We start from the raw sequence: 11,292 nt of genomic DNA on the forward strand, positions 1-11,292 counted from the left end.
CTACACCGTTGGCCAGTTTGGGTCAGGTGCCCTGGCTGTGTTCTGTGCCACCTTCTTGTGCCCCTCCAGCTTTCTCGCTGGCTGGGCATGAGAAGCTGAAAAATCCTTGACTATAGTCTAAACACTACTGAGCAACAACTGAAAACATCAGTGTTATCAGCATTCTTCGCATACTGAACTCAAAACATAGCACTGTACCAGCTACTAGGAAGACAATTAACTCTATCCCAGCTGAAACCAGGACAGTATCCACCCCTTATTCTATACCATTGATGTCATGCTCAGTTCCCATATCTTTAGTTACATCCTAATCAATTATCATCACCTTTCCATCCCTTTGAGACATATGAACAATGAGATATATATATATGTATACACACACACAGAGATATAATTCCTTTAGTTCATGGGTTATGTTCATAAAATGTTGAGTTCATTTAGTTTCCAACTCTGGGCTCCATCTGTCATACCAGTCTCTCTGGTCAGGAGGGATGGTGCAAAGTCCTCTCAGTCAGTAGAGCAGAATTGGGCTTCAGTGCGATGTGACGAGCAGGTGACTTTTGACGCAACAGGAGGATGGTGCGCACTGTTGGATTGTTGCATGCTGAAGTCAGTTCTGGTTCCATCACTACTGCGCTTTGCTCAGTTTTATCACAGTTCTTTCTTGCTTGATCTAAGTGATTCTTACTATAGTACTATGGATATAGCATATAACAATTATAGTAATGGTAACATACAGTAGCAGGGTTATATAGCAACTAATATAATACAGTTTAATTCTGGCTATTTTCACCTAAAATTAAATCCCCTTGAGGCACACATCGGACTTCTCCATCTTTTCGCATCACCTACCAAGTGCACCCAGGCCCTTGAGCAAAAGCAATCCCACGAATGGGTTTACCTTTGCCTGAGGCAGGAGTAACCCAGACTGTTTTCCCTAACATATTTTTCATGTGCACTACAGGGACTTTATCCCCTTCTACAGTATGTAAAAATTCTGACTGGGCAGGGCCACTCCAATTGGTAGGTCCTCTGGTATTGACTAACCAGGTGGCTTTTGCTAAATGTGTATCCCAATGTTTGAAAGTTCCGCCCCCCATTGCTTTCAATGTAGCTTTTAACAGTCCATTGTATCGCTCAATTTTCCCAGAGGCTGGTGCATGATAGGGGATATGATACACCCACTCAATGCCATGCTCTTTGGCCCAGTTGTCTATGAGGTTGTTTTGGAAATGAGTCCTGTTTTCTGACTCAATCTTTCTGGGGTGCCATGTTGCCACAAGACCTGCTTCTCAAGGCCCAGGATAGTGTTCCAGGCAGTGGTATGGGGCACGGGATATGTTTCCAGCCATCTGGTGGTTGCTTCCACCATTGTCAGCACATAGCGCTTGCCTTGGCGAGTTTGTGGGAGTGTGATATAGTCAATCTGCCAGGCTTCCCCATATTTATATTTCAGCCATTGCCCTCCATGCCACAGGGGCTTTAATTACTTGGCTTGCTTAATTGCAGCATATGTTTCACATTCATGGATAACCTGCGTGATAGTGTCTATGGTCAGGTCCACCCCTCGATCTCGAGCCCATCTATATGTTGCATCTCTTCCCTGATGGCCTGAAGTATCATGGGCCCACCGAGCCATAAATAGCTCACCGTTATGTTGCCAGTCCAGGTCCACCTGAGCCACTTCAATCTTGGCAGCCTGATCCACCTGTTGGTTGTTTCGATGTTCTTCAGTGGCCTGACCCTTGGGTACGTGAGCATCTACATGACGTACTTTTACAACCAGATTCTTTAGCTGGGACGCAATATCTTGCCACAGTGTGGCAGCCCAAATGGGTTTACCTCTGCACTGCCAGTTGCTCTGCTTCCATTGCTGTAACCACCCCCACAGGGCATTTGCAGCCATCCATGAGTCAGTATAGAGATAGAGCACTGGCCACTTTTCTCTTTCACCAATGTCTAACGCTAGCTGGATGGCTTTCACCTCTGCAAACTGACTCGATTCACCTTCTCCTTCAGCAGTTTCTGCAACTTGTCGTGTAGGACTCCATACAGCAGCCTTCCACCTTCGATGCTTTCCCACAATGCAACAGGACCCATCAGTGAACAGGGCATATTGCCTCTCATTTTCTGGCAGTTTATTATACAGCAGGGCTTCTTCAGCACGTGCCACCACCTCCTCTGGCGACATTCCAAAATCTTTGCCTTCTGGCCAGTCCGTGATCACTTCTAAAATTCCTGGGCGACTGGGGTTTCCTATATGAGCCCATTGTGTGATCAGTGCAATCCACTTACTCCACGTGGCATCAATTGCATGATGAGACCCTCCCTTCGAACATCAAGCCCATCACTGGCAGTTGGGGTGCTAAGAGGAGCTGTGTCTCAGTACCAGCCACTTCTGAGGCAGCTTGAACTCCTTCATATGCTGCCAATATCTCTTTTTCAGTTGGGAGTATAGCAAGCCTCGGATCCTCGATATCCTTAACTCCAGAACCCCAGGGGTCGGCCTCGGGTCTCCCCAGGTGCTTTCTGCCAGAGGCTCCAGGTAGGGCCATTCTCTTCAGCTGCAGTATAGACAGGACATTTTTAACATCTTGTCCTGTCCGGACTGGTCCAAGGGCTACTGCATGAACAATCTCCTGTTTAATTTGTTCACAGGCTTGTTGTTGTTCAGGGCCCCATTTAAAATCATTCTTCTTCTGGGTCACTTGATAGAGAGGGCTTACAATCAAACTGTAATTTGGAATATGCATTCTCCAAAACCCCATGACACCTAAGAAGGCCTGTGTGTCCTTTTTATTAGTCGGGGGAGACATAGCTGCTATTTTGTTAATCACGTCCATTGGGATCTGACGACGTCCATCTTGCCATTTTATTTCTAAAAACTCAATCTCCTGTGCAGGTCCCTTGACCTTACTTTCTTTTATGGCAAAACCGGCTTTCAGAAGGATTTGGATTATTTTCTTCCCTTTCTCAAAGACTTCTTCTGCCATGTTGCCCCATACGATGATGTCATCAGTGTACTGCAGGTGTTCCAGAGCTTCACCTTTTTCCAGTGCAGTCTGGATTAGTCCATGGCAAATGGTGGGGCTGTGAGGCAATTGATTCCAAGTGTACTGCACAAACCTCTAAGTAAAGGCAAATTGTGGACAACACTCTGCTGCCAGACGGATTGAGAAAAACGCATTAGCAATGTCAGTTGTGGCATACCACTTGGCTGCCTTTGACTCTAGTTCTTATTGAAGTTCTGGCATATCTGAAACTGCAGCACTCAGCGGTGGCATGACTTCATTCAGGCCACGGTAGTCAACTGTTAGTCTCCACTCCCCGTTAGACTTCTGCACTGGCCATATGGGACTATTAAAGGGTGAGCGAGTTTTGCTGATCACTCCTTGGCTCTCCAGTTGTTGAATCAACTTGTGGATGGGAATCAGAGAGTCTCGGTTGGTGCGATATTGCCGCCGGTGCACCATTGTGGTAGCAATTGGCACTTGTTGTTCTTCAACCTTCAGCAATCCCACAACTGAAGGGTCTTGAGAGAGACCAGGCAGGGTAGAGAGCTGTTCAGTGCCCTCCGTCTCTAAGGCAGCTATACCAAAAGCCCATCGATATCCCTTTGAGTCCTCAAAATACCCCCTCCTGAGATAGTCTATGCTAAGGATACACAGAGCCTCTGGACCAGTCACAATGGGGTGTTTCTGCCGTTCATTTCCAGTTAGGCTTACTTCAGCTTCCAATACAGTTAACTCTTGGGATCCCCCTGTCACACCAGAAATACAAATGGGTTCTGTCCCTTTATAACTTGATGGCATTAGAGTGCACTGTGCGCCAGTGTCTACTAGAGCCTTATACTCCTGTGGGTCTGATGTGCCAGGCCATCAAATCCACACAGTCCAATAGACCCAGTTATCCCTCTCCTCCACCTGGCTGGAGGCAGGGCCCCTCTAATTCTGGTCAGAGTATTCAGTATTCACTTCTCGTAAAATTGGCTCAGAATTCCCTTCAAGAGGATCGGAAATAAAATCAGCCTTTCTACTCTGTTTGGAAACCGGAGCGGCATTTTTCCTGGTAGAATCCCCTTTTGTGGTGTTTTTTCCTCGCAGCTTACGTACCCGTGCATTTAGGGCCGAGGTAGGTTTTCCATCCCATTTCCTCATGTCTTCTCTATGATCACATAGGTAAAACCACAGGGCACCTCGCGGTGTGCATCTTCTATATTCTCTCTCTTGGGCAGAAGAACGCTCACTCCTGATAGCTCAGACATTGGTCCTTATAAGTGTGGAGTAGGACATATCCTCTTTGAATTGCTGGAAATCCTCAGACAGCTTCTCCACAGCCAAAATGCAGGCATGTAGGGAGGAGGAGAGATTTTCTTTGTATTGACAGAGTTGGCAAGCCACTTCATGCACTGTCGGTGCCTCTTCGTCTTTCCAGGCCATTATTGCCAGTGAGTTGGCATAGGACAATGGTGCGCTCCATACAAACTTCCACCACATGGGTCGTGTGCATTGAACTTCGTCTGGATCTTTGGGTAATTGTGGGTTGTCCGGGTCATGATGAATTGTCTCTAGCGCAGCTAATTCCCTCAGATATTGAATACCTTTTTCCATGGTGGTCCACTTGCTTGATTGACATATAACATCTTCCTTAAAGGGGTACCTCTCCTTCACACTTGACAATAGTCGTCTCCAGAGGCTGATGGCCTGTGTCCCTTTTCCAATTGCCTTGTCAATGCCACCTTCCCTGGCAAGCGATCCCAGCTGCTTGGCTTCCCTACCTTCTAATTCCAAGCTATTAGCCCCATTGTCCCAGCATTGGAGGAGCCAGGTGATAATATGCTCACCTATGTGGCGGCCAAAATCTTTTCGCAAATCCTGCAGCTTACTCAAGGATAGGGACCGGGTTATTACCTCTGGTTCTGCCTCTTCCTTCAGTTCCTGTGATGGCCTTGGTTCATCTTCATCCTTTGCTAAGCGAACTGATTTTTTTGTATATTTCTTTTTCTGTACGGGGGCAACTGATACTGGTGCAGGTTGGTCCACTGGTTCAGTTGCAGTATCGCTCGCCGGGTTTTGGATAGCCACAGTGTCTGTTGCCGAGGTTTGGGTAGCAACAGTGCTTGTCGCTGGGGCTGGAGGGACCGCAGTGCCCACTGCCGAAGTTTGGGTAGCTTCTGTGCTCATTACCGGGGCTGGAGGGGCTGCAGTGCCTCTTGCTGAGGTTTGGGTAGCCCGAGTTCTCATCGCTGTGCCTGGAGGGGTCACGGTGCCTGTCGCCAAGGTCTGGGTGCCTGCAATGCTCGTTGCTGGGGCTGCAGAGGCCGCAGCGCCTGTTGCCAAGGTTTGGGTGGCTGCGGTGCTCATCGTTTTGTTGTTAGGTCCAGAGACTTTCTCTTCCCCTTGAGGGTACTGAGTGGTGTTGAACAGGGCTTGATAGGCATGGGCCAGGCCCCAGCACGTTGCAGTGATTTGTATCTCTCTGGAGCTGCCGGGGTGACAGCATACCTTTTCCAAATATCTTACTAGTTCTTCTGGATTCTGCACTTGTTCAGGGGTGAATTTCCAAAACATTGGAGGTGCCTGCTTTTCTAGGTACTTGCCCATACTACCCCACACACCCTTCCACTCATAATTATCCAGCCTTGGGGCAGACCTCTGGGTGATTTTCTTAAATAGTTGTTTAACATTAAATGAGAGCTGAACCACGTTCAGAAGCATGCTAATTCCTAGCAGTAGGGCTAGGACCGTGCTAGTCCCAAGATCCCAGGAGTATTCAAATTTTTCAAAATTCTCAAACACCATTGTAACTGGACTGAAGGAGAAAGGAGAGGGGAAGAAAGGTACCCCACCCATAGACTGTTTTTCCATGGAGGAAAGATAAATGGTATAATTATTAATAGTTTCCCACAGATGGCTCCTGCCGTATAAAGGTGACAATGCTAAGTGCAAATACCGGATTAATCCCACAGCCGATGACTTTATCATACCATAAACTAGTGTTATATTATACATCAAAGCAAAAACCTTAATCCACCTTCCATGGATGATAAGCAGCAGAAGAGGAACTGCATACAGTAAGCAAGGTGGTACATAACAGAGCTTTAAAAACCAGAGCAACAACTCTAAGAACACATAAATCAACATAATGAATGCTTAGAACAAATTTGTTTTAACAAGCTCTGGTCAGGTTTGTCGTTATTTCAACCCTTCATGCCCCACGTTGGGCGCCAAAATGGACTGTTGTGGTTTAACACCAGCCAGCAACTAAGCACCGTGCAGCTGCTCACTCCCCCCTCATCCAGTGGGATGAGGGAGAAAATCGTGGAGGAAAAAAAAAAAGTAAAACTCGTGGGTTGAGATAAGAATGGTTTAATAGAACAGAAAAGAAGAAACTAATAATGATAATGATAACACTAATAAAATGACAACAGCAGTAATGAAAGGATTGGAATGTACAAATGATGCGCAGGGCAATTGCTCACCACCCGCCGACCGACACCCAGCTAGTCCCCGAGCAGTGATTCCCTGCCCCCACTTCCCAGTTCCTAAACTAGATGGGACGTCACACGGTATGGACTACACCGTTGGCCAGTTTGGGTCAGGTGCCCTGGCTGTGTTCTGTGCCACCTTCTTGTGCCCCTCCAGCTTTCTCGCTGGCTGGGCATGAGAAGCTGAAAAATCCTTGACTATAGTCTAAACACTACTGAGCAACAACTGAAAACATCAGTGTTATCAGCATTCTTCGCATACTGAACTCAAAACATAGCACTGTACCAGCTACTAGGAAGACAGTTAACTCTATCCCAGCTGAAACCAGGACAGTATCTAAGAGCAGTTGAGAAGGTCATTAATATCTGCTGTTTGTACTTCGGTGGGTTGAATTCTATAGAAATTAATCCATCTGTGTTTTAAATCCAGTTTATGGGAGGAAATGCTTTGTACCTGGGAGTCTTGAGCAAATATACTGTATGTGGTATATGTGGCTACATAGACAGTTCAAAGGCTCTTTACTCATCCTTCATTAATAATTTTATAACCATTTAATGGCTTACAATTTTCCTACCCACCAAAATAGGGTTTAGAATACTCATGAGTTTGGCTTTAGGATGACTGTCACTCATATTTAATGAAATTGAAGTAAATTCGGATAGGTTTAGACCATGTCGAAGAGAAGGTAGGAGATTGTTGACAGAAAGGGTAAGTCTGCAACACCTCCTGACGTGTTTTACTATAGTATGTCTTTAAACACTCTCCAGTCCCTTCCTAGTAGACCGTACTTCTAAATGCTGTTAGATTTGAGCAACTGAAAACTTGTAGCAGATGAGAAAAGATAAATCAGATGCAGTACAGCAGAGCATATGTAATGCTCATCCTCATCTCTAAAACAAGTTGGGATACTACCACATCTGCCCCATGTGACTGATTTGTGGCCATTAAATTGGTTTATGAATTTTGTGAGATATTTTTGTGTATGGGTGTGTTTTTTTAATGAAAGCATTATGGTATTAATGTGCAGAATGCATGGAATTGGCTCATTGATTTCAGTGTCTGTTTAGTTGCATATCTCCTTTAAAATAAATTTTCATGATCTCTAATGTTTTTGAGGCATGTAGCTGTACAGACATGTAAAGCCTTTGCTAATGCAAATACTAATACCCAGAAATGTTAAATGCAAAGCACATAATGCCAGGTAAAGAATTGTGGGGTTTAGTTCTAATCATACTTTGTGTATGTATATTAAGTTATTTTTGTGCATGCATTTGATAATTAATGCATTACTTTTCTGGAGGAAAAAATTCTTGGAAAAAATTTGGGAAAATTTTCTTGGAAAAATTCTGCAGGAAAAACTTTCTTGCCTCACTTGGTGAGATCACCGAGTTTCAGTGGTCTGTTTTGTTGGGGTTTTTTTTTGTTTTTTTTTTTCTTCCCCTTAAGTATGCATCCTTGGAAATACTTTATTTCCTCAGAGGCACTCATGTAGCACATTCAACTAGCTAAACTAGCTAGGAAGCACACAAAAAAATACTGGTTTGTTTTTTTTTTTCTTGTGTGCATGTGCTCTACGTGGCTTACAAGTACAGTGAGTGTTCATGTCAGTATGAATAGTGAGGACTTCTGTCAGTGTATTTCTGAAACATTTCTAGGGGATGTAGCAACATAAAAAGGGATGGTGTTATGTCTGATTTTTTTTAAAAAATAATGCTCAATATGTTTTAATCCCATTCTTTTACCTTAAGATACAAAGAGAATTTTTTTATTTTTTTCAAATGCTGCTTCACTGTAACTGGGAATAAAGTGGGACTTGAAAGAATGATACGTAACTTTCTGTTTAAGTAGCACAGAAATGAAGCACATGGCATAGTTCTGCCTGAAGCAGTCTAACCACCTGGTTTCTTTCAGTAAGTTTTAGTTTCCTTTTGAATGGAAACAAATTTTCAGATGTTTCTCTTCTAATTTTTGTACAGGCTATGAATGAAATGAATGGGAAAGAGATAGAAGGGGAAGAAATTGAAATAGTGTTAGCAAAGCCACCGGATAAGAAAAGGAAAGAACGTCAGGCTGCCAGACAGGCTTCCAGAAGTACTGCGTGAGTGTTCATTCTTCACTACTGTAATACTGCAGAATGAAGTTCTGCTGTAAAATATGAGCTAGTTTGGAGAAAAGTCATTCAGGTTCTTCTATGTTATGTATTGTTAATCAATAAGGGGAAATTTATACTTTATTTTGGGAGACTTTTGAAGATAAATAATTGCATTTTCTTTTTCTTAATAGGTATGAAGACTATTATTACTACCCTCCACCTCGCATGCCACCTCCTATTAGAGGCAGAGGCCGTGGAGGGAGAGGTGGATATGGCTATCCCCCAGATTACTATGGCTATGAAGATTATTATGATGATTATTATGGTTATGACTATCATGACTACCGTGGTGGCTATGAAGATCCCTATTATGGCTATGACGATGGCTATGCTATAAGAGGAAGAGGAGGAGGAGGAAGGGGTGGGAGAGGTGCCCCTCCACCACCTAGGGGGCGGGGAGCACCACCACCAAGAGGTAGAGCTGGATATTCACAGAGGGGGGCACCCATGGGACCGCCAAGAGGAGCCAGGGGTGGGAGAGGGGGTCCTGCACAGCAGCAGAGAGGACGCGGTGCTCGTGGAGCCAGGGGCAACCGTGGGGGCAACGTAGGAGGCAAGAGAAAGGCAGATGGGTACAACCAGCCTGATTCCAAGCGCCGTCAGACCAACAACCAGCAGAACTGGGGCTCCCAACCCATCGCTCAACAGCCGCTCCAGCAAGGTGGTGACTATGCCGGTAACTATGGTTACAATAATGACAACCAGGAATTTTATCAGGATACTTATGGGCAACAGTGGAAGTAGACAAGTGAGGAGGGATTGAGAATATTGGAAACATAGAATTGGCTATAGCTCTACATCCTTCAAAACAAAATTGGCTTAATGTTTCATCCTTCAGTAGCGATTGGCTGCCATTTGTATTGGGCTGAAGAATCACTCTATTGTGTATATACTCGAGTCTCTTAGTTTTCTTTTTTCATAAACGCACTTGGACATTACTGGGCTTGCAGAATTCCTGAACTCCATATGGGGTTTCAATGCTTTTATCATTTTAGGCTTCATTTTAGCAGTTTAAAAGCAGGAATGGCACACTGTTCAATCATGATTTTGCAGAACCTCTGGTTTTGGACAGTTTCTTTTTTTTTTTTTTTTTTTTTTTTTTGGATTTGGGATAGACTACATAGGAGTATGCTGTACATAAAAGTAAAAGCTAGTGCTTTGTCTTAGTAGTTTTAAGAAATTACAACAAATTAAGTTTTCTTGTATTGAAAATAACATGATTGTATGTTTTGCATTCCTAGAAGTAGGTTAACTGTGTTTTTAAATTGTTATAACTTCACACCTTTTTGAAAATCTGCCCTACAAAATTTGTTTGGCTTAAAACGTCAAAGCCGTGGCAATTTGTTCCTTGATGTGATTGTATTTCCAATTTCTTGTTCATGTAAGATTTCAATAAAACTCAAAAATCTATTCAAAACATTACCTATTTCAAATTCAATTGTGTCCTAAAACATTATTTCATTGGTAATTCTTGCGAAAAACACTGTTTTCAAAGTATAACTGCCTATGTGAGTGATCAAATTCATGCAAAATTTCTTGTGCTTTCCAACATGTAGCACTGTGGACATCAGAATGAAAACTAGGAGAAATTACAGATAGCCCAAAGGGCACTCTTTGTTTAATTGCTGTTCAATAACTTACCAGCATCTAATTTTGAAACTTTTTTCTTTTAAAAAGTGTTGAAATGTATCCAAACATTCAGAGATCTAATTTAAATATAATATTCTAATGTAATGTGGAGAAGGAAGCAGAGCCTACAATGGTGTTAATTTTGTTCCTTTTTATTATGTACTGTGGAGTCCTTCTAGAGGCTATTCTGTTAGGAACCAGCCATTGTGTATTATTCAGCGTACAAACACATAGGGAAATGGTTTTGATCTCAAGTATCTTAGTCTAATTTAAGATCATATTTGACTAGGAATGAGAATTATAAATTAAGTGCTGTGGCACAGTAAACTAACTTCTTGCTACAGATAACACAAACATACTCTCCATATTCTGCTTATTTCTGTCTTAACATTTAATTTGATGTTCTGCCATGATGAACAATTTGCCTTAGAATTCTCATGCCTTGTAATAAAGGCTGTTTAAAAAAATAAGTAATATATTCTGGGGGCATTACTAGCTACATTATTGGGGTATTATGTGTTGCTTTGACCCTTGTCTTGGACATTCCCAGATGTCAATTTTAACTGGCAAGTCATGACATTACTCTTCTGTTGCATCTGAGCCATTTTGTACCCCAATGAAGAACATTTGCTTCTCAAGAAAAGAGAGAAACAAACGGATTTAAACTTTGCCTAAAGAAAACTATTGCCGGACTTCTAAATATCCAAATCAAATACATTGCTCATACTTGATTTACAGCATTCTAAACACAGACTATTGAGGAAGTTAAACTTCAGTGGTCATACTCCTCCCTTTGTCTTCTATTCCTGTCTGGTGTCTCTCAAGTGTATTATGTCAGAATGTAAACAGATGAGCCTTCCCACGCTTTACTGTTGTGGGTCTGGTATACAATTGCATGGTTTGAGTTTTGACCTGAATTGAAGTGAGAGTGTTTATCTGGTTCTCAAAAATGGGTTTGCCCCTGTGTCAGGCTCTTCCTTTCAAATTAATAGAATTACACATAAATAATTTAAAGTGCTTTTT

At 43.1% G+C, this 11,292-nt stretch overlaps 1 protein-coding gene across 5 annotated transcripts in view; it reads left to right on the forward strand.

Moving 5' to 3' along the window:
- HNRNPR (heterogeneous nuclear ribonucleoprotein R) overlaps nt 1-10,096 on the forward strand; it is a 33,803-nt gene extending 23,707 nt beyond the window's left edge. For all 5 annotated transcript variants that reach the window (XM_049821325.1, XM_049821326.1, XM_049821328.1 and 2 more), the window contains 2 exons: nt 8,465-8,586; nt 8,772-10,096. In XM_049821325.1, coding sequence (XP_049677282.1) covers nt 8,465-8,586; nt 8,772-9,384 — 735 coding nt within the window. In that variant the 3' untranslated portion in view covers nt 9,385-10,096. The remainder of the gene's footprint in view (nt 1-8,464; nt 8,587-8,771) is intronic.
- Nucleotides 10,097-11,292: the final 1,196 nt, after the last annotated feature.

Source organism: Accipiter gentilis, chromosome 17 (assembly GCF_929443795.1).
Source record: "Accipiter gentilis chromosome 17, bAccGen1.1, whole genome shotgun sequence".
In the NCBI taxonomy this organism is placed as follows: Eukaryota; Metazoa; Chordata; class Aves; order Accipitriformes; family Accipitridae; genus Astur; species Astur gentilis.